This window comes from Myotis nattereri (assembly GCF_964212035.1).
Source record: "Myotis nattereri genome assembly, chromosome: 11".
NCBI classification, from domain to species: domain Eukaryota; kingdom Metazoa; phylum Chordata; class Mammalia; order Chiroptera; family Vespertilionidae; genus Myotis; species Myotis nattereri.
In genome coordinates, this window is record NC_138086.1 from 7,888,053 (window position 1) to 7,912,177 (window position 24,125).

Below are 24,125 nucleotides of genomic sequence, written 5' to 3' on the forward strand. Positions count from 1 at the left end.
CCGACTTGGCTCTGTGGATAGAGCTCGGTCTGCGGATTGAGGATGCGAGTTCGATTCTGGGCAGGGGCACGTGCCTCCCGGGTGGGGGGCGTGCAAGAGGCAGCTGATCAATGATTGTAATCATCTGATAAAAATTGGGTTACTTTAATAGTACATTTTACAAATTTATTTTAATTATTGGGGAAATATACTGATATTAAAATTGCTTATTTACACTTGATAATCCTAACTCTTGATCTTGTCCTTAGTAATGTAAAATGTATTAGTGTGCCTCTTTTAAAAAATTCCACCAGTTTAATTTTTAAATAAAATTTTTTTAAATATATTTTATTGATTTTTCACAGAGAGGAAGGGAGAAAGATAGAGAGTTAGAAACATCGATGAGAGAGAAACATCGATCAGCTGCCTCCTGCACATCTCCCACTGGGGATGTGCCCACAGCCAAGGTACATGCCCTTGACTAGAATCGAACCTGGGACCTTTCAGTCTGCAGGCCGATGCTCCATCCACTGAGCCAAACCGGTTTCGGCTTAAATAAAATTTTTAATGTAAGTGCTTACTAAAGCATAAATTAAGAGCTATCCTTGTTTAATACCCACCTATGAATATCGTCAAAAGTGAAGAATGTTTCAAAATAACATCTTAAAATTTTTTGAATACTCTACCTATTTATATTAAAACTAGAGGCCTGGTGCACAAAAATTTGTGCACTCAGCACGGGGGGCTTCAGTCCGGCCTATGCCCTCTCACAGTCTGGGACCCCTCAGGGGATGACCACTTGCTGGCTTAGGCCTGCTCCCCGAGGGATTGGGCCTAAGCTGGCAATCAGACATCCCTCTGGCAGCCCAGTAGCCCTCGGGGGATGTCCACTTGCCAGCGGGGAGCAGGCCTAAACTTCAGTCAGACATCCTTAGTGCTGCTGAGGAGGCGGGAGAGGCTCCCACCACCACCGCTGTACTGGCAGCCATCAGCCTGGCTTGTGGCTGAGCAGAGCTCCCCCTGTGGGAGCACACTGACCACCAGAGGGCAGCTCCTGCATTGAGCATCTGCCCCTTGGTGGTCAGTGTGTTTCATAGTGACCAGTCATTCCCAGTCTTTCTGCTGTTAGGGTCAGTTTGCGTACTAACCTTTTACTATATAGGATAGAGGCCTGGTGCATGGGTGGGGGCTGGCTGGTTTGCCCTGAAGGGTGTCCCGGATCAGGGTGGGGGTCCCACTTGGGTGCTTGGCCAGCCTGGATGAGGGGCTGATGGCTGTTTGCATCTGGTCGCAGCCCCTTCAGGGTGGGGGTCTCCACTGGGGTGCCTGGCCAGTCTGGGTGAGGGGCTGAGGGCCGTTTTCAGGCTGGTGGGCGACTGAAGCTCCCAACCTCCCTTTTTTTTTTTTATTCTGGGATTTATTTACCTTCTATGGCTGTCACTGGAGCTGAGAGCCAGCTCCAGCTCTGAGGCTCAGCTCCAGCTTGAGGCCTCAGCTGCTGAAAGCAGGTATCTTGGGGTTTGTTTGGCTTCTATAATTGAAACACTGTTGCAGCTCCAGCTCTGAGACCTCGGCTGGCTGAAAGCAGGTATCTGGGGTTGTTTAGCTTCTATAATTGAAACATAGTTGCTTTTGGAGCTGTTGCTTTCGGAGCTTTTCCTTTCGGAGCTCAGAGCCGGGCCACGGCAAGCGGGGAACCTTGGCTTCCTCCATCACTGGAGCAAGCAAGCCTCCTGTTCACTTCAGCTGCGTGGCTGCCGGCCGCCATCTTGGTTGGCAGTTAATTTGCATATCGCCCTGATTAGCCAATGGGAAGCGTATCAGAGGTATGGTTAATTACCCTATTTGTCTTTTATTAGATAGGATTGCAGATCCATTATAAATAAAACATATAGCCTTTCTGATTATGTAGGCCATTCGTCTGAAACTTCTCAGAAGAAAGCCCAGTGAGAAAGTGTGAATAGTTCAAAAGTCTTCACTATTTCAGAAAATGTTAAAGTTCATTTGTCCTTAAAAAATTAGTAGTATACCCCTGCATTCGAAAGTGATTATGGGCTGTCCGTGCCCTGGTCATTGAAAAAAAATTAGTAGTATACTCATTTAAAAAGGAAATGGCAGAATTATCTAGATTTTGATTACAGAGTCTCTCTCTTTCTATGCCTGTTTTGGAAATAATATTTGAGATAACATCTCAACTGGGATAAGGCAAAATTTATAATAAAAAATTTCTAAAATAAGTAAACCACATATACAGTAAACCTTACATGTAAATAATATTTCTACTTTTTAAGCATTTATTTAATACATAGTCATTAGCTAAGGTACTTTGTGAGGGCCGAAAGTAGGCAGATGACAAGATCCATGAGATTACAATCATACTAGAGAAATCTTAAGTAATTAGAGAACACCATCATCATGTAAAACTACACACATTACGTATAACCTATGCATGCAGAGAGCTGAGAAATAAATGTGGATCAAAGTGATGAAAGATGAAATTTGAGTGGGCTTATGGCTTGAGTCAGATAGCCTGTATGTTGGGGGAAATGTCTATATGTGTTTATGTAGTATTAGTAAGAAATGGAAAATAGAAAAAAAGCAGAGAAGAATATCAGTAGATTAGTAAAGTGCTGTATCATAAAAGGTCATAATACCTAGTGGGATTTGAATTTGATCTTATGTACACAATAGAGAGAATTAAAAGTTCTTAAACAATGGAGTCAAAGTGTAAACCACCTAAAATATGTATTAGTCTCATTCTTTATTCCTTTTACTGTCATACTTTTCAAACTCACTTACTAATAAAGATTTTGTTTCTAGTATCACTTGTTCCCATCACTGGTATAATCTTACCATTTTCTTTCAATTCTTGTGTGGCTTTTTTTTTTTTTTTTTGGTAATTAAATATGGGTGCCCTTGCTATATTTTGGTTTCTGATATTAATGGTTAAATGTATTTAACTATATGTGTTTTGTCTTCTACCATAAAGAAACATCTAAGGAAGTTGAGTCTGCATTTTCTTTACATTCCCATTCTGTTGATCATAAATAACACTTTATAATTGATCATGACTATCAATAAAAGAATAGTTTTATTTGGTTGAAAATAGAATAGTTGAGTATTTATTAGGATCTGTTTTATCGTGTATACAGTTTCAGTTGGACTTAAGGTAAATATTCTTAAGCAAAATTCAGCACATTAGAAAATGTCTTTTTCTCTCATTGTTTTTTCTTCCTGAAAATGACAGTTTTTCATGCCCATGATGGAATAGAAAGCAGAAAATAAACTGCAGAAAATGCCCAAGACCTTCCAGACGTAACAAACAATGGCCCCTCAGAGGAGAAAAGAGGTTCTGTCTGCATCAGGAAACTAAATGGAATCATATCTTAAAGCATTGATGCGGGGGGGAGAGGGGGGTCTGGGTACACACCCTCCACATACCATAGGGCCCAGTGCTGCTAAACACCAACCTAGGAGCTCTGCTTGTCCCTCCCAAGGTGTAAGAAATAAGGCGAGCCCCCCGAGTCAAGGGTCCTGGTAGAACACAAAACATACTCGGGAGCCAGGCAGCAGGCAAAGATCTTTACTTCTATGTAGAAGGCTGCACACACAATTTGGGGAAGCACATGCACACTGAGCAGGTGGTCTGCTAAGCTTTATAATCCCTGATGCATGTGACCTGTTGCTTACTTGTGATTGGAACTCAGATGCACAGTCTTTCGTGATTGGCTAATTCAAGGGGAGGGGCTGGCCTTTGCTGTTTTAAGATGGTGACCCCCAGGGGAGCTGCAAGCCATGTGGCCAAAATGGCAGAGTCCAAATTGGTGGCTGTCTAAACTGTTCTTTGACAGAAAAGATGATTTGTTTATTCTCACAAAGGGCAGACAGGTCCAGGGAAAGCAGCCACAATATCGCTTATAGCTTTGAACAGGACACCAAAAGCCAAACTTGACAGCTTCTGACATTACCTTGCACAGAACTACCTCCTGGGAGGCCTAAAATCAGCATGCAAGATAATTACCTTCCAGCAGCATAAAAGCAGGACCCCTTGCAGGCACTGAAATCTGATCAGATGAACTTCACTTGGTTGGTTTTTGTTTGTTTTGTTTTCTTTTTTCTCAATATTTTATTTTTTATTGCTTCAATATTAATGTTTTTCTCTTTTCACTCTTGTTTCTTTTATATCTCTTTTTTGCTTCCTTCTTTTTCTTATTCTATTTTTTCTTTTTTTCCTATTCCTCCTTTTTATTTACCTCTTTATTTTCTTTTTACCTTCTCATTTTTCTCTTTCTTTCTTCTTGTCTTTTTTCCCCATTTTCTTATTTATACTTTTTACTCTTATATTTTTCTCTCCCTTCTCTCTTTTCAGAATATTTTTTCTGTCCCTTTTTTCTTCTAGTATTCTTGTTATTTTACTTTATTATTAGTATTATTATCTTTTTCTTTCTTTCTTTTCTGTTCATTATTCTTGTCCTCTTTCCTAATTCTCTTTTCTTTTGTGGATGTTTTTGCTATTGTTTTCTGGATCTTTTGTATGATTTGTTTGTTTCTTGTGTATTTTGTTTTGTGTTATTTTGCCCTGTCAGCGCCTGTACAACAGCTCACATGACATGGTTGGGACTGAGACTCACAACTAGTCAGCCTGAAAAGAGATCCCGTCCATGACAACAGAAATCAAGACTCAGTTACAACAGGAGAGCCCAAATAATCAACAAAAGGGTCACTGCTAGAGCATCAAGCTTTGGAGTTCAAGGAGAATGCACCAATGGATCCCACATGACATTTACTACAAAAGGCCACCCCATGGACACTAGTAATCACAGCAGGTATATCTAATACATAGGAACAAACACAAAGAGACAACTAAAATGGGGATACCAAGAAATAATCACTAAATTAAAGAAAAAGAGGAATCTCCAGAAAAAGACCTAAATGAGATGAAGATAAGCAATTTATCAGACACAGAGTTCAGAGTAATGGTTATAAAGATGCTTCAGGAACTTGAGTACTACAAGGAATTAAATGGGGACTATAATGGAAACTACATCAGCATGAAAAAGGACATAGGTGCCATGAATAAGAATCAGGTGGAAATGAAGAATACTATATTTGATGTGTAAACACACTGGAAAGAATTAAAAGCAGGCTTGATAAAGCAAAGGATTTAATCAGTGATTTGGAAGACAAGGTAGAAAAAAACACTCAACTAGCGAAGTAAAAAGAAAAAAAAAAACGTAAAAAACATGAGGAGAGTTTAAAGGAACTTGGGACAATATGAACAGAACAACATCCATATCATCGGGTACCAGAGGGAGAAGAAAGAGAGGAAGGAATAGAGAACATGTTTAAAGAAATAATGACAGAAAAGTTCCCTAATCTGGTGAAGGAAAAAACAATACAAGCACAGAGAGTCCCAATCAAGAGGAACACAAAGAGACCCATAAAAAGACACATTATAGTTAAAATGGCAAATGTAAAGACAAAGAGAGAATCATAAGGGCAGCAAGAGTGAGGCAGTCAGTTACCTATAAGGGAGCTCCAATAAAGCTGTCAGCTGATTTCTCAACGGAAACACTACAGGCCAGAAGGAAATTGTATGAAGTATTCAAAGTAATGAAAAGCAAGGATGTGAAATCAAGACTACTTTATCCAGCAAAGCTATCATTCAAAATAGAAGGTGAAGTAAAGAGCTTCCTAGACAAAAAGACAAAAACAAAACAGAAAAAAAACTAAAGAAGATAATTACCACCAAACCAACATTTCACAAAATGCTAAAGGGACTGTTGCAAGAAGAAAAAGAAAGAGAGAGAACGAGAGAGAGAAAAGAATATAGGCATAAAGAATTTAAAAGGCAATAAATAAGTACCTATCAATAATAACCTTAAACATAAATGGATTGAATGCTCCAATCAAAAGACATAGGGTAACCAAATGGATAAGAAAACATGACCCATACATCCATTGGTTACCCTATGTCTTTTGGTTATATATATATATATATATATATATATATATATATGAACTGAGCCACCTCAGAACAAAAGAAACACAGATTGAAAGTGAAGGGATGATGGTAAAAATATTTTCCAAGAAAAAAAAAAGCAGGGTTGGCAGTACTTATATCTGACAACATAGACTTCAAAACAAAGGTTAAAAGAAGAGACACAGAACAAAACTATATAATACTAAAGGAATCATTCCAACAAGGGGATATAATCTTGGTAAACATATATGCACCCAATACAGGAACACCTACATGTATTAAAAAACTCCTAGAGGACTGTAATGCAGAGACAGACATCAATACAGTCATAGTGGAGAATTTTATTTTATTTTTTAAAAATATGTTTTTATTGATTTTTAGAAAGAGGAAGAGAGAGAGAGAGAAACATTGATTGGCTGCATCCTGCATGCCCCCTACTGGGGCTAGAGCCCTTAACCTGGGCATGTGCTCTGACTGGGAATGGAACCTGTAACCTCTTAGTTCATGGGTTGACCCTCAACCATCATCTGGGCATAGTAGGGAATTTTAACATCCCATTGACATCAATGAATAAATCTTCCAGACAAAAAGTCAATAAGGAAACAGTGACCTTAAAGAAGACACTAGATCAGATGGATTTAATTGATATTTACAGAACATTTCATCCCAAAGCGACAGAATATACATTCTTCTCTAGAACACATGGAACATTCTTAAAGATAGGCCACATTTTAGGACACAAAACAAGTCTGTACAAGTTCAAGAAGATTGAAATCATATCAAGCATTGTCTCAGATATCAATGGCATGAAGCTAGAACTCAACTATAATAAAAATACACAAAAATATTGAAACACATGAAGGCTAAATAGTAGTCATTAATAAATGAATTGGTTACGAATGATGTCAGAGAGGGAGGAAATAAAAAACTTCCTGGCAACAAATGAAAATGAACACACAATAATGCAAAATCTATGAACCACAGTGAAAGCAGTCCTGAGAGGGAAGTTCAGAGCTCTACTTCAAGAAAAAAGAAAAATTTCAAATAAACTATCTAACCCTACAACTAAAATAATTAAAAAGAGAACAACAAGAAAATCCCAGAGTAAGTAGAAGGAAGGATATAATAAAGGTCAGAGTAGAAATAGATGACGTAGAGACTAAAAACACAATATGAAAGATTAATAAAACCAAGAATTATTTCTTGGAAAAGATAAATAAGATTGATCAGCATTCAGCCAGACTCATCAAGAAACCAAGAAAGAGGACTTAAATAAATAAAATCAGAAATGAAAGAGGTGAACTAACAGTTGACACCACAGAAATATAAAGGATTGTAAGAAAAGACTATGAGCATCTTTATGCCAACAAACAGGATAATCTGGGTGAAATGGATAAATTTCTGGAAACATATAATCTCCCCAAACTCAACCAGAAGAAATCAGAAAATCTGAATAGGCTGATAACTAATACAATTGAAGTAGTAATCAAACAACTAACAGCAAACAAAATTCCTGGGCCAGATGGATTTATAGATAAGTTTTATCAAACATTGAGAAAAGATCTAATACCTATCCTCCTCAAACTATTTCTTTTTTTAAAAAATATATATATTTTATTGATTTTTTACAGAGAGTAAGGGAAAGGGATAATTAGAAACATCGATGAGAGAGAAACATCAATAAACTGACTCCTGCACACTCCTTACTGGGGATGTGCCTGCAACCAAGGTACATGCCCTTGACGGGAATCGAACCTGGGACCCTTTAGTCTGCAGGCTGATGCTCTATCCACTGAGCCAAACCGGTCAGGGCCCTCCTCAAACTATTTCAAAAAATATAAGAAGAGGGATGATTTCCAAACTCTTTAACAAGGCCAGAATTATCATGATTCTATAACCAGATAGAGATATTAAAAAGAACGAAAATTAGAAGCCTATATACATGATGAAGATAGATGCTAAAATCCTCAATCAAATAATACTACATCAATTTCAGCAATACATTAAAAAGGTCATACACCATGAACAAATTAGAATTATTCTGGGGGTGGATTCAGGACTGGCACAATATTTGCAAACCAATAAAGGTGATACGTGACATAAACAAAATGAAGCATAAAAATCACATGATCATATCAGTAGATACAGAGAAAGCATTCCACAAATCCAGCATAAAAACTCTCAGCAAAGCAGAAAAAGAGAGAACATGTCTCAAAATAATAAAGATCATATATGACAAACCTACAGCCAATATCATACTCAGTGGGCAAAAGCTAAAGCCATTTTGCCTAAGAACAGGAACAATACAGAGATATCTGCTTTCACCACTCTTATTCAACATAGTACTGGAAGTCCTAGCCACAGCAATCAGATAGGAAGAAAACATAAAAGGCATCCAACTTGGAAAGGAGGAAGCAAAACTGTCATTATTCACAGATGACATGATATGTACATAGAAAACTTCAAAGACTCCACAAAAAAAACCTGCTAGATTTAATAAATGAATCTGGCAAAGTAGCAGGATACAAAATTAACATCCAGAAAACAATGGCATTTTTATACACCAATACTAAACTCTTTTTGAAAGAGAAACTAAAAAAACAACAACACCTCACTTACTACTGGAACAAAAAAAATAAGATACCTAGGAATAACCTTAACCAAGGAGATAAAATACTTGTCCTCAGAAAACTATAGGACATCAAAGAAAGCAATAGATGAATATGCAAATAAGTGGAAGCATATACCATGGAAGAATTAATATCATTAACATGTCTATTCTACCCAAGCAATCTATAGATTCAATGTCATCCTTATTAAAATATTGCAGTTTTAGAGCAAATATTCCAAAAACTTATCCTAGGGCAAGAGAAACAAAGGGAAAAATAAACAAATGGGACTACATCAAACTAAAAAGTTCCTGCACAGCAAAAGAAACTTTCCTCAAAAGAAGTATTTCTAAAATTCCTCAAAAAATTAAAAATGGATCTGCCATTTGACCCAATGATCCCACCTCTCAGACTATATCTTTAGAATCCTGAAACACCAATCAGAAAGAATATATGCACCCTATGTTCATAGTAGTGTTCTTTACAATAGCTAATATCTGGAAACAGACCAAGTGCCCATCAGGAGATGCGTGGATAAGAAAGCTGTGGTACATTTACACAATGGAATACTATACAGCTGTGAAAAAGGATCTCTTATCCTTTGGAACAGCCTGGGTGGACCTGGAGATTATTATGCTAAGCTAAATAAGCCAGTAAGAGAAAGACAAATATCACATGATCTCATTTACATGTAAAATCTAATGAACAAAATAAACTGACAAATAGGTCCAGAGGCATGGAAGCATGCAACAGCCTGACAGAACTCAGGAAAAGAACAATCAAAACTTATATGCATAGTCCATGGACACAGACAATATTCCTGGTGAAGGCCAAGGGTGGAGCTGGAGCTTGTTGGAGAGGGGCGAGTAGGGGGGTGGTAGATGACATCTGGAATACCCTCAACAATTAAAAGAAGAAAGAAAAAGAGCTGGTGAAAGGCCGCTGCGTTCCTTCATTTTGATTCTTTCTCAGTACCTGAGACTCAACTGTGGAAATATGAGTCGGCATGTAACACCAAGACTCGATTGGAGTTCAATACTAGTAGAAGATGAAGAATCAGACCAGCCAGTTGGAGCCATGGTTGACCAGCAGCCTAGGGATGAACAACCTCAACAAGAGGAGCCACCCACTGAGAGTCAGGATATTACACCTGATGAAGAGAAAGCAGACGCAGGAGCACCTGAGGTTCAAGGGACTGACCTTGAAGCTGTTCTTCAAGAACTGGCGAAACCAATGAATGAGTGGGGCTGAGAGTGGAGATGATCCTGAAGTCATCGGGCATGCTTGTGCAAATCCAGAGCCCATTGAAATGCCAGAAACAGGGGAAGGAAAAACAGCCGTTTAAAGGAAGATGATCTGAAGACACAGATTATTTTTATGTTGGATACTTCACTGTTAAAGTTCTCTCAATAAAGTTTTACAGCATTAAAAATAAAATAAAAAAGAAAAACATGTGGGAGGGAAATAAATAAATAAATAAATGCATTCATGCAATGATTGTGCAGGATTCTCAATGCACTGGGGGTGAATCAGGACCATGTAAAAGTGTGTGCATTTGTTTTTTTGAATGATGAACTCTAGGTTTCACAACTTACTTTTATTCATAGCTAAAACGTAACTACCATGATAAGAATATCTTTTATAACTCATTCTCTTAAAAGTAACTAGACTCAAAATATTTTAAAAGTTGTTTTATAATAACTAAATAGTTTTGTTGCTATAAACCAAAAATTATAAATAAAAATCACCATCAAGTATAGCCACTAATTCTAAGGGTGTGATTAAAAATAATAGGAAAACACTTTTTTACTGGATTTAATTTAAAAGCCCATGTTATCGTGGATGTAATGCACAGAAAAAACAATTTAAAAAAAAGAAAACTAGATTTGTGTTCATTTTACAAGTCTTTAAGACTAAAAATACCAGATTCAATTAAAAGATTTATTAAGAACCCAATACAACTCTTTGTACATAGTAGGAACTTATTAAGTGTCTGTTCAAAGATGGGTCATTCTATAATCACAAGTAATAAATATCTTCCTAAATTTTATGTTTTATATTTGAAACAGGAACTTGGTGCCCTCTAAAAATTATTTACAAAATGAGAATAGAACATAAACATTAATAACAGGCCATAAATATCCATAATTTGGTCATTTCAAATGGGAAGCAGGGCATAAAGTCTGTCTAATTAAAATGAAAAGTGCTATTATGAAGTTAGCACATGAATAAAACAGAAGCCCAGTGAAAAAGTATTTTAATATACTATAGATATTCTATAGTGTTTGATACCAACAAGCTAGGATCAGGTTGGGTCTATAGCTGCTTAGGAAGGAACCTAGCTAATTGAAATATTGAACAATAGGAAATAGCACTCAGTGTATTAGCATCAGCAATTGGAAGCTATGTTTGTTAGAAATAACCATGTCATTAATGTCCTGGAAACATCAGTGACCAGAGGTATAAAGCATCATTTTTTTTCAAGCTGGAAAAAGTTTAGAAATCAACCCCTTTATTATCCAGTTTAGGGAACTAAGAAATCAAGTGAATTGAACATGGCCTGTAGCTGGTCAGCAACTCACAGCTCCTGATACCCAGGCTGGCATGCTTTTCCACATTAACAGGATTATTAAATAGAAAATATGTTTACTGAGACCACAAATATCACCAAACTGGAATGGAGGAATGGCACAGGCTATCACTTTAAATTATAAAATGGAATCTCCTTGGTACAAATTACTGATAAATTAAGAGGTCAAATTGGCAAGAAGCTCAATTGGCAAGAGTGTATGGAAATTCAAATGGGCAAAATAACAGCTTTAAAAAAGAAATGCAGTGCCGGAAGCCGGTCCATCCTTGCTGCTTGACACAGTCGCTGCAGAGAAGAAACATCTGCACAGCATATGTTTCAAGGGACTTGGCATATATGACATACTGTTCTTAATATGTTTGCTCCCCTTTTTGGCGCTCTGTGTTTTAACCAAGGTCACCTCTCCGAGAAAGGTTGTTTCCCCAGGTAGGGATTTTTCCCTGAAGTTAGGGAGGGAATAAAACCCCTTAACTAAATGCCAGGTGGGTAGTTAATCACTTTAACTACGAACAATCACCCTTAAGCTACATAATCTTTACTCCCTGGAATGGAAATAAGAAACGCCCTAACCTTTGCAATAGAAATTGACAGGATTAAAATCAACTGGTATAAATACAGATGTAATAAGACAATAAGAGACAGAACTTGGCTAGAGATCCTGGCTAGGCTGCTGATCAACTGAACGCTGTCTCCGTGTCATTCCTTCTTCGCCGACTCCGTCCACACCTTTGGGGACCCCTGGACCTGCTGGGGTTGGACCCCAACAATGCAGTGAAGGATGGCCAGGTAGGTAAACAACTGACTATGAGTCAATAAATAGAAAAGTGTGAATACCAGGTTTATGCATGAATACTAAGCAAACAGGACTCATGAGGTAATTCTTCTAGTTTATTCTCCATTAATCATCCCTTTACTATATAGTATTATGAATGCTAGAGTTACAGAAGGCTCTGGAGAGATTATAGGGTAGGGAAAGAAGTGCCTGGGAATGGTGATCCTAAAAGGTGGACCCTTAAAGGGAGACTTGACAGCAGACTCCATGAAAAGACTGTGCACGGAGTTGGGTAACCACCATTTAAAATCTCCGTTTTATATAGCACATAATGAAATTGATTTAGAACCGAAGATTATGAGTCAGATCTAAGTAAAACTCTCCACACGGCCTGAGGTGTGTAGCCCACTTTTAAAATGTGAGTGATATATTGAGCGATGAGCTTCTAAGAAGTCATTTGAAAAAGCAGGTGGATTCTCCTGGTTGGGTGGTAATATGATCCTATGTGAAAGCAGAGAGGGGGTATTAGGCAACCAACTATTCTTTGCTTCCTTTAGATTCCCAGTGGGAAAAGAGGGAGAACAAGTTGGAGCTGAAGTCTGCAGGGTGGAGCTCTGTTTCTGCTCACTCACTTCATCTCCCGTTAGTCTCTCACCTGCTTCGGTGATTTTGTTAAAATCAACAACACCAGCAAACACATTCACTGAGTGTTCACTCTGTGCTAAGTGTTTTATATTCATGACTTGCTTATTACTAACTTGTGCAAGCTACTTACCTTCTCTGTGTTTCGCTTTCTTTATTTGTAAAGTATGGAAAATAATAGCATCTACTTATGATGATAATCATAATAAATGAAAAATACTTAGGAAGGGTCTTTGAACTAAGTACTTAATTAATAATAGTTATTATTAGCTCAACAAAAAAAAAATCTTTGCAAGTCGTGGTTGCTCCTACTTACTCCTCCATTTTACAGATAAGCAAATTGAGACTCAAAGAGTTGAGTTAGCTTATTTAAGATTATAAATCTGGTAACAAACAGAATAACCACTTAAACTTCCAAATCTTGTGTTTTTTTAACCTTTATGCCATGTGGGTCCTCCCCTTCTAGGTATCAAAGTTGCAGCCACACCACATTAAATGTCCCTGCTTAGTGGATCTCTATGTTGAACATACCCTGAGCTCTCAAATCTCTTTATTTGCCTTTTGCTCATTTTATTTCCTCTGTCTGAAATCACCTTCCTCTTCCCATCTTCGCAGAGTTAATTGCTTGTCTGTGTTTCTTTAACACTTATCTCACATACAGCACTTATCACATTGTCTCATAATTTGTGTGCCAATGAAAAGTAGCATTTAAGATGCCAGAGTCTCTTTTAAGGGCTCCACAAGGATGCATTCATTGAGTCCTCTCAATAACCTGAGGATGTTTTTATTGATGAGACATATAAGATTAAGTAACTTGCCCAAGAACAGACATGCAGGAAATGATTATTGATTGAATGATGGGTAAGTAAAAATGCTTACTAAAATGATCAAAAAGTCTTTTTATCCCCGGGACAAAATTAACATCCTCAACTTTTTTTTTTCATGGTGGAGAAAACAAAATGACTTACTTCTTCACCTCATGATCTTGACTATCCATATAAGTTAAATGCTATTTTATTGTCTATTCAAAATCCCATAAACCAGGGCATGCATTATAGTATCAATGTTAGTATTTGTATCAAGAATCTATTATTTTCCAAACACAGAGGAAAAAAGGAAACTTTTTTGTCTCCAAGCCAAACTTAAAAACTTGCCTTTCTGCCCAGCCAGCATGGCTCAGTGGTTAAACACCGACTGATAAACCAGGAGGTCATAGTCCCATCCCTGGTCAGGGCATATGCCCAGGTTGTGCGCTCGATTCCCAGTGGGGGGCGTGCAGGAGGCAGCTGATCAATGATTCTCTGTCATCATTGATGTTTCTAATCCTCTCTCTAATTCTCCCTTGCTCTCTAAAATCAATAAAAAAATTTTTTTAAAAAGGAAAAAACTTGCCTTTCTAAAGATGATTTTGTTGTCTAGGAGGTGGCGGGGGAGGGGTGTAGGGGCAGTGGCTGTGAATAATTCCAAGCCTCAACCACCTGTGGTGTTTTTGGGGGCCTTTTCTAATCATCAGAGAAAAACACATTCTCTTTCCTTTCCTCCCCAACCTTTCAAGGTTTCAGTTCTTGAATTAACTGCCTGATCTGGCGGGAGGAAATCTGGCTTTAAAATCCTTTTAATCAAAAGGGCTTGAGCAAGCTAATGGATATCATCCCTTTGGCAAAAGGAGATGATATAAAAGCTCCTTCTCAAAAAAAACAAAAAAAATCCTTATTTTCATAATTCTTTTATAAAATTAAAACCTGTTATACTGTAGTATAAGGCAAAAAAAAAAAAAAATTAGACTTCCCTCCCTCCCCCCAAATATTTTCTCCATTGCTCCAGTTCTCAATATCCTTTTAACGTATTTGATGGTGTTAACTGATGGCAAAAAAAGGAATCCTTTCATTTACAAATAACATCTTCATTTTAACCACTACGTAGACTAATTAGGAACTTGTGCCTCAAAATCAAACAATTCTATCATTTCAATGCGGTTTTAAAAAAGTTTCTGAGGGGATTGGGAAAGTCACAGAACACTAGAGTGCTCTGAGTTGAGAACAATAAAAATGTCAGCAATAAACTGTTATCTTAGTAGGCCCTGCAATTTCCATTCAAAACATTTGTAAGAGAATATTCACAGACATGCAACACAGACATGCAAGTGATGTATTTTGCATAGAAAACAAACTTATAAGATTTTGGAATCATAAATAATCCTAATTCTGATAACCACCTACCTAAATTAATGTGTTTAGCCAGCATTTGAAACATTACCATTTATCATCTTATCTTCTTTCTTTTTTTATATATGAAACTAATATAAGCTGGATCTTTTTTGTTTGTTTTACTAACAATACAGTCTACGATGCTGGTGGGATAAAGTAAAAAATGGCACAAAGTAAATTTATCTAACGGTGAATACATATAAGTGAAGATTTTTGGTTCCACTTGCAAGGGTCCTACAGTAACACCTGTTGCAACAGAACTCTACTTCATGGCTGAGAAGGAATATGTCTCTACAATTATAAATATGTTTAATTGTATTTGAATTTTGCAGGCCACACAACTTTTCAGCTAATAGATTAGGTAATTTGGTTGTATATCTCCAATAGGGGGCAGTAGAAAAGTTGAAGGAGTGGCATACTTCAATAATAAAGATATGTACCATTTCATAGGTAATTCTCATCTCTGCTTGAGCACCAGGGGAGGCCCCCTGGGAGTGGGCATCTTAGTGCCTTCCTTTACCCAGGCATTCACAAGCTAACTTGCAGGAAGCTATAAAAATGGATGAAAAGACACCTCCAGGTCTCTTGAAGGAGCTGAAATATCTCTCATATGGAAGTGGACAGTCAAGATATGGAGGAACTTGAACTCCCATTTTGTTGTTGTTATTTTGTGTATAGCATTAAGAGCACAGGAATTTAGGATTCCAAAATACAACATGGCAACTGGTCTCTCTCTGTCCTCGGGATCCTTGCTGAATTTCCTACCAGTTGCTCTCTATAAATATAATCATTGTAATAATGTCTCTACTGTACTTTTTTTTTAGTTGGACACATAATGTCTCCAGAATATCTTTTGATAACATTTCCTTTATTGTAGTATATTGGATAATGATTTTAGTAGCAACCAGGGGACTTTATTGCTAGATTCAACCCAGTGTTGTACATTAAACTGTTTCAGATCCAATCAACTTTGGTATAAAGTAAAAATGAGGTCTAACAGAGTCCTCACTAAATCATCGCTTCAGCTGTCCTTATATGAGCAAACTGAATAGTTATATACATCACTGAGACATTTTATTTATTTTTCCTTATTTATATTTATATATTCTCTTTACAGATATACTATAGCAAAAAAAATTCTGTTCCATTATTCCTAAGCTTATTTTTTAAGTACAAAAACCCCCAAACAAATAAAAACAATGAAAAACAAACAAAAAAACAATAACAGCTTGTCTGGTTTGTCATAACATTATTGTAAACTATTCTTCTTACAAGCTAAATATTTAGAATCCCGAATTTCTACTCTGCCACAAATTAAAATGTGATATTTATATGAAAATTCTGAATTAACCAACTACACGGGTATGTCTCTAAATGTTACTGGCTTATAAAAATAAAGAGAAAGATAATTATAACAAGCTATCAAATAATGCTTTTACAGATAATAAAATTTGTTGGTGTATCAGCTTTATACTCCCTATCATTTATGCATTTCCATTTCTAAATTAATAGTGAGCAATAAAAATTAAAAAAAAGCTATATTAAAGCTAGTCTTCCTAGTTTGTGCTTGCTTTCCAGGTCCAAAAAATTTTTTAATTGTCAAAAACTATAAAACTTATTCCAAGAAAATAACAGGCTACACAGTTAAGTTTTGGCAAATGCAACTTTATATTGAAATTCACACATCTGTATTTTAAAGAATGAGACTCACAGACTCTAATATATTTCTAAAATACCAGAAATCATATTAAAGCTTTCACAAGTTAAATCTTAAATAATTTAAATGACAAATACACTGAATGTGCAGAAAATATAAACAAGACTGTGCCCTCTGTAGAATAAACACTTCACAAACTGTGCAGGCTGTCACACTAAGGCTGTGGTCTCCCCTTGACAGCTGACTTAAAATATAAACATACATCAACTGCCTGCTTCTTAGAACATACTAGAATGAGTAGCACAATTTCATTATTCCAATAATGTGCACCTTAATTTTTAAACCACGTGAGGAAAAAGAAAAGAGTTAATGATCTTCCATGTACTTCCAGATGCATGATCATGACCAGTTACTGATTTGATATCCCTTGACTATTTGCTCCAATACTAAGTAAGATGAAAGATATCAGATAACTCTTCAAAGCAACATGTTTATTCTGAATTATTAGAACAGCTCAATTGTACCATTAATGTTGCCTTCCAGGCCAAATAAAAGCGAACTGGGAAAATTTTGTACCAAATCAACAAAAATCAAATAATACAGTTCAATGCTAGCAATTTAACTAGTAGGTAAGGAAAGTGGTATTTAGTAATGGTAACGTATTAATTTTTAAAAAGTAGATTCTAGCTCCGACTGGTGTGGCTCAGCAGTTGAGTGTCTACCCAGGAACCAAGTGGTCAGCAGTTTGATTTCTGTTCAGAGCACATGCCTGGATTGTGGCTCAATCCTCAGTAGGGGGCGTGCAGGACACAGCCCATTAAAGATGTTTCTCTCTCATCAATATTTCTATCTCTCTATCCCTCCCTCTTCCTTTCTCTCTAAAAATCAATAAACACACATTTTTTTTTTTTTTAAAAAAAAAGTAAACTCTAATTGGAACCAATATACTGCTTTGGAATGCACCTCCAAACTTACAAGATGATTTTTTTAAATGTCACAATTCAGTAATTCATGGCATATCTTTAGTGGATTATGGTACTTTAAGTCCCCAAGTATTTTAGTATTTGCAAAACAATAATAGTATGAAATGTTTTAAACTCTTCAAACTTCTAAAATTAGTTTTTATCAACATATTTACCTCAAGTCAACTTAACTTATTAAGATGTCCAATGCTAGTTTTTTTTGAAATGTTTTTTTCATAAGTAGTGGTATACACAGCATTTAGCACTGATACTTAGCACCTGCTAATTTCATTACCTAGTTTTCAACCACATAAAGAAACTTAGGGCAGTGGTTCAGTCCTTTCTCAGTATCAAACCTCCATGGGCAGTCAGCAGGGTCACGCTGAGATGTAAAATAGGATTATCGGTGAACAATTGCAAAGACTGCAGAAAGTCCCCCAAATCCCTAGAACCACTAATCCCATTCTTGATTTTCTTCTCAAGATATGGCTACAGGCCACAGTTGCTTAACAGAGAAGGTCAGTGTTTCAGAAGGCTAAAGATTTACAGATGCTCCTTCATATAACACAGTAAGGTTCCCTTGGTAACCTGGATTTTCTGCAGTAAAGAAGGGTTGTGCTGAAACAGCGTCTCAGCTCCCTGTTGGAGAAAATGCAGACAAAAGGATTGATTCCTGCTTGGGCAAAACTCATCCAGACAGCAGCTGTTAGAAATCCTCCCGGTACGACCGGCCCTCTTGCAAAAACTCTCCAATAGCAGGCTACCAGATAGGGGCCCCACAAGGTTAGGAAGAGAAAAGTCATTATGTAGAACATTCTGCTGATCCTTTTTTCCATTTTGAACTCATCTAAGACCAATAGCCTTCTTCTGCTCGTGGGGTTTGCATTCTGCCGGATGCCCAGCAAGGTAGGTGGTGTGGGGCCCCTTCCAAATCCCGATAGCCAATTGGCAGCTGCCTGGCCGCTGGCTCCGGGGCCATGAAAGGTCCAGTTCTGGCTGACCGCTGCTACAAACTGAACTGGCTTCATTTTCCTTCGATCGTGGACAAAAAATATCAGCTTGAGGTAGACAAGCTGTGTGGCTAGGAGGATGAGAGCAAGGAGCAGCATAAATCCCAAGGAATCGTTGGCCCTGAAGGAGCGGTGTTGGAAGGTGCATTGATCTTCCTCCCTAATGAATGAGTAAGTGCCCACATCTAACACTGGGGGAAACGCCATGGCCACCGACAGAGTCCACACCATGCAGATCACAGCCAGGCACGTCCAAAAAGTCAGCCTCTTTGTATAAAAGCGATGATGGGCGATAGCTAAGTATCTGGTGACACTGATGCAGAAGAGCATGAAAGCCGTGTGGAAACAGGACAGAACCCCCAGAAAGGCAATCACTTTGCAAGTCAGAGTCCCGTACGTCCAGGTAGAGCCATTTTTGACAGAGTTGAACACAAATGGGAAACAAACTGCAGATCTGAGGACATCAGAACAGCCAAGGTCCAACAGGAAGTAGTAAGGTGCTCTATGCAAGGTCTTATCTTTCACCAGCAAAATGGAAATCAGAAGGTTGCCCACCACACTGACTCCTATTATGAAACCCAAGGAAGTCAGTTTCAGAAAGGCTGTTAGAGGGGAGAGATTTTGCAAAATGTTGTCAGCTGCATGGCTATAGTTCGCCATAGATGGATGGAGGATAAAGATACAGCCTTAGTCAAGTCTCATGATCTAGATAGAACAAGGAAAAGACAGACCCATACATTTTACTGAAAATGTAATCCACAGAGAGAATCGATCCAATCTGCTGTCATGCTTCCTCTTTTCTTCCATTTGATTTGCCATCAGAATATCTGGGGGGACAAAAGAGCTATCAGGCATGAAGTTAACAAGCAATGATGTCAGGCAGTACTAACGTACAGCTGTTGATTTATGGGAAGTAAGTAAAGTTTTAATTTTGAATGTTATTATTTGCTTTAGTATTGTTGCTTGAGAGTTCAGACCATTGGCTTGCTTAGTTTTGCAAGCTAGATAAACTTAAAAATGTTCCTCTTTTGGAGAACATGTGGTTTGTTTTTTTTTTTTTGGTACCTTTAGGACAAAAGGGATAATGTCCCACAATCATAAAATAAGCCAGTCTAGGAATTAGTCACTAGTGCTGCAATGGAATCTAGACAATTGACAATAGAAGACAGAGAGGAGACTACATTTCTTTGAGGTCTATTAGTATCTGTCAGTATTTTATAGGTAACTCCCCTGTAGATATGGATCCAAAGAACCATTGCAAAATATTTGTCTTTTAACTCATGTGTCACTATTCATGCTGCATATTATGAGTGTATTTTTTGATTCTTTAGAGTATAATTTCAACATTTCTGATTTCTAAATGAGTAGGAAATTATCCCAGGATTTGATGTGATTTAATCTTTTGTTTCCCCACTCCCACCCCACCCCATTTTTGGCAAATCTTTCCTCTTTTAAGCACACACGATTATTAAAAATGGTTAATGCAAATACTGGCCAGGAAAACACACCCAGAGGAATAATGGACTTCCATTTGTAAATCTTGGATGCCTGGATTCAAATAAATTTAACACGAACCTGTATTTCTTGGTCAATTAAGCCTTTCCATTTACACTGATCATCTTAGTTGCAAATCGAAAGTGGCTTCGTTAAAAAAAAAAAAAAAAATGCACATTTTCTTCTAGATGCCTGGGAATCACACCGGGAAAATCGGCTTCCTCTGCTATTTCCACTAAGCATATTTCCTTTGCCACTTTCCACTTGCTCGGAATATGCTGACGGTAACCCAGGCAAAACTGCTTCGATGATTTTAATTTCCCCACTGGTACGTCCCCGGGTAAATGCCGATCTCATCATGCAACATTACGAAACCTGAAATCCGCCACCCCTGGATTTATAATGGGGGGAGGAGGAGGAGGGGAGAGACATGCATTACATACGCGAAGATGGTGCGAGAAGATTGTTTCTGTGCTGCAAGGGAACTGTTTCCGGCGGCTCGCAGGCTGGTAGTCCTCAGTCTCGCAACGCTTTCCAGAAATGGAGCTTTGAATAAGCCCGACTGAAGATGCATTGTCCGAATGTACTTCCATTATGTAGTTTATTGTAAAAAAAAAAAAAACCAAAAAAAAAAACAAAACAAAACAAAAAAAAACCCACCTGGGGGGGAGGGGGAGCGCTTTCCTGGCGAACCTGCAGTTTCATCGACACTGTGAGCCCTCCTCCCCACAAACTTAACCGAGAGGCTGGCCTCCTACCTGTTGGTGTTGGGCATCCCGACAGACTATAGCTTCTTCTTTCTATAAATTGCTGATTATTTTTTATTTTTTATTTTTTTTGGCCTTAGTGCTTTGACTGAGCATCCAGGCAGGGCTCGGCGGCGCCTGCGCGCTGAGCCTCCACGAGTTCCAGCCGCGTCCGCCTGGCGCAGGGCGGCCTCGCTCAGCGGCGCAGGGCAGGGGCTGCGGGGGCCTCGCGCGGACCCGCGCCCGGGGCTGGCCGAGTTGGCCGCAGGTCCGGTCCTGCTGAACGGGCAGAATGAGGCTCCTGTATCCCTGCGGCGGCTTCTGAACTCCACCCGTTCCCGCATGGGAAGTGGGAAGCGGAGAGGCTGGCTGGGGGCCGCAGGCCCAGCCCCCCGAGGGCAGCGCCGAGAGGCCACCTGGCCCGGGGCGCCCGCGCCCCCTCTTCCCGGACCCTCGCCTTCCGCGAACCTTTTCCTCCTTCCTCTGCAGAGTGGTCCCCAGCAGCGCCGCTGACCTTGCGATTTGCAAGTTACGGGGTGGGGAGGAGGCTGGGGGAGAGCAATAATAAATCTACAAAAAATGTAAATGACTCTTCCTCGCCTTTCACCCTAAGCAGCAACAGACTTTCGTTTCCGTCTTGCAAGTGCGATTTACCAATAGGTTGGTCCTGTCAAAGCACCTGTGTGTGTTTCCCTTTGTTATTACTGAAGAAAAATACCAGGAATACATAAAGGCCCGGTGATACCACGGCACACCACATGGCCTGACACCGGGGCGCTTTAGGGATGCCTCTATCATGCATTTCCTTACGTTGCCATTTCGGAAGAATTTTGTTGGTGGGGTAATAAGAGATTTTAAACAACTCCCCACTTCCAAAAAAACTAGCAGACTTGCTTTTTCCTTCATTCCCAATGTAAAACGTCTGCTTCTCACCCATGCTTTATTGCTTTGTAATAATCTGTTAATGAAACAGAAAAAAAATAAAGATCTTTACAGTAATAAATTGATGTCCGAACAGCAATAAAATACCTCATTGTTGGGTGGTGAGAATGTGACGTCAGGGAAACTGAAGCCAATCAGCATACAGATAACATGAGTTAATTTACATATTGTATTTCTATTGGCTATACCAAGATAAAGCTTTTCCTGTTTAAAGCCTAAAAATATATACTTCACTGTCATGATGTCATACTCATTACACAAAGCCCTATGTTGGTAATACTGAAATGATTACATTTTCCTAATTTGTTTTCGCATGTCCTAAATCCATTTAAAAAAAGATAATGATCTTTTTAAAAATAAAAATATAAAATATAAAGCACCTAACTCTGGCATTCCTTTAATCTACAAGAATCAATCCTGCAAGTACTACTGGAGTAACTTGAGAACATTTCCATTCAAGTGAAACACTCCACTTTTTTTGCAAAACAAATTCAGAAGAAATCAAAACCATATGATGGCTTACAATTTCTATGTGAAATGGCAAATTACTTTGTTTTAATCCTCACATGAAGATATGTTTTTATTGATTTTAGGGAGAGGAAAGGAGAGAGAGAAAAACATCAATGTGAGAGAGAAACATCGTTTGGTTGCCTCCTGTTCACAGCCTGACTGGGCATGAAACATCTTTGGTGTAGGGACTGGGCTTCAACCAGGGGAGCCACCTAGCCAGGGCTCAAATTCATTTTTATGGAACTAAAAATACATTCAATTTGTGTTGTTTTCTTTTACTTTCCAATTAGTGCCTCAATGTACTTTGCAAAGAGTTATTTCCTGAGGTTTTTATTTTAATTCTCATCCAAAGGCCTATATATTGATTTTTAAAGAGAGAGAGAGGAAGGGAGTGAGAGTTGTGAAACATCAATTGGATGCACCCCACCCAGGGATTGAACCCAAAACCTAGGCATATGTCCTGACCAGGAATTGAACCAGCAACCCTTCAGTGCATGGGAAGATGTTCCAACCAACTGAGCCACGAGGCCAGGGCCTGAGTTTTTGCAGTTCCAAAATCCATAGAATAAAAACAAACACGAAGAAATTCTGAATATTCACGATTGGCCTAATCCTTGCATGGATTAAGGAAAGATTATTTAAAAGTAAATTTAAAAGGTGACTGCCCTGTCAGGCCATGAAGCAATAATTTATTCTGCCAAAAGGTATAGGACCAAGGGTTTATATATACTTTAAGGAACAGGTATTTCTTCCTTAAAAATAAAGGAGAGGATATATGTGTATGCAATATCTTTCATATCTACAGCTCAGGGTATATTAAGGCTAGAATTTTCCTTTGCAAATGAGTACAGTGACATCTACTAGTTACTCAGTTTCTCTAGCTCTTAGATGAGAATGGCCTTTTTTTTTTTTTTTCCTCACTAGGGGGTTCAGGAAAATAATGAGATAGTTTCCAGTTAGTTCATTAACTCTATTGGAGAAGAAATTGAAGTCTACACCTTCCACCAACAGGGGTTTTAAAAAATGGACTTAATAACTAACAAAAATTTCGTATCATCTACTAGTACTCAAATGTAAAGTTATTGGTTCAAAGTGCTCAAATCATAACCTTGTTTGATCTTAGCTAATATCTTTTTTATTCCTTATATCATCAAACCTAGAAAATTTATGTTGAGAGTAGGACTAAGCAAACAACAGCAAAATATTATATCCACCCTGGGTTTGAAGGATTCTAAAGGTTTTCAAGTTCTGGGCATATTACATTTACTACATTGATCATTGGATTAGGAAATCTGATATAATTTGCTTAGTTTGGTTCTTATAATAATGTATATAATTTTATTTAAAACAGCAATTATCTTCTTTTCAAAATTAGTGCCTCAATGTACTTTGCAAAGTACATTTCAGATTTTTGCCAAGTGATGCACAATTTCTTGAAGGTCAAATGCAATATTTCGGTTCTATGCATTGTTTATGTGAAAATGTGTGTCAGGTTGTAAATAATTTTGGCAAATACACAGATTGATAGTCTAGGACAGTGATGGCGAACCTTTTGAGCTCGGCGTGTCAGCATTTTGAAAAACCCTAACTTAACTCTGGTGCCGTGTCACATATAGAAATTTTTTGATATTTGCAACCATAGTAAAACAAAGACTTATATTTTTGATATTTATTTTATCTATTTAAATGCCATTTAACAAAGAAAAATCAACCAAAAAAATGAGTTTGCATGTCATAGGTTCGCCATCCCTGATCTAGGATAAAACGTTCTAAGAAAATATTTTTTAATCATTTATTTAAAGTGCCATCTCTCCCACTTAAAACTTGTCATTAAATCTTTAAAACCATGTGTCTTTGGTATTCTCAATTCTTACTAAAATCTAAAACTGTATCTGAAAAAGAGACTTAAACATTTTCTGAAAGCTATCTTATTAAGGAAGGCTCCCATTGGGGACTTTTTCAGAAAAACATTTTAATTTTTATCAAATTTATTGGGTAACATTGGCTGATTAGTGTAAATGT

The 24,125-nt window shown here is 37.9% G+C and overlaps 1 protein-coding gene across 2 annotated transcripts; it reads right to left on the reverse strand.

Annotated features, from left to right (window-relative positions):
• Positions 1-16,434: 16,434 nt before the first annotated feature.
• GPR85 (G protein-coupled receptor 85) lies at positions 16,435-20,819 on the reverse strand. 2 transcript variants are annotated; one of them, XM_081101686.1, is made up of 2 exons: positions 20,349-20,819; positions 16,435-19,238 (listed from the first exon to the last, which is right to left on the reverse strand). In XM_081101686.1, the coding sequence occupies exon 2, from the start codon at positions 19,069-19,071 to the stop codon at positions 17,959-17,961; it is 1,113 nt and encodes a 370-aa protein (XP_080957812.1). In that variant the 5' UTR covers positions 19,072-19,238; positions 20,349-20,819; the 3' UTR covers positions 16,435-17,958. The 2 variants fall into 2 exon arrangements, with proteins under 2 accessions (XP_080957812.1, XP_080957813.1); XM_081101687.1 differs by having other exon boundaries at positions 20,664-20,744.
• Positions 20,820-24,125: the final 3,306 nt, after the last annotated feature.

Bases quoted from the DNA above. Each gene is read 5' to 3' on its own strand.
- GPR85 (XM_081101686.1), bottom strand. From the start codon at position 19,071: ATGGCGAACTATAGCCATGCAGCTGACAACATTTTGCAAAATCTCTCC.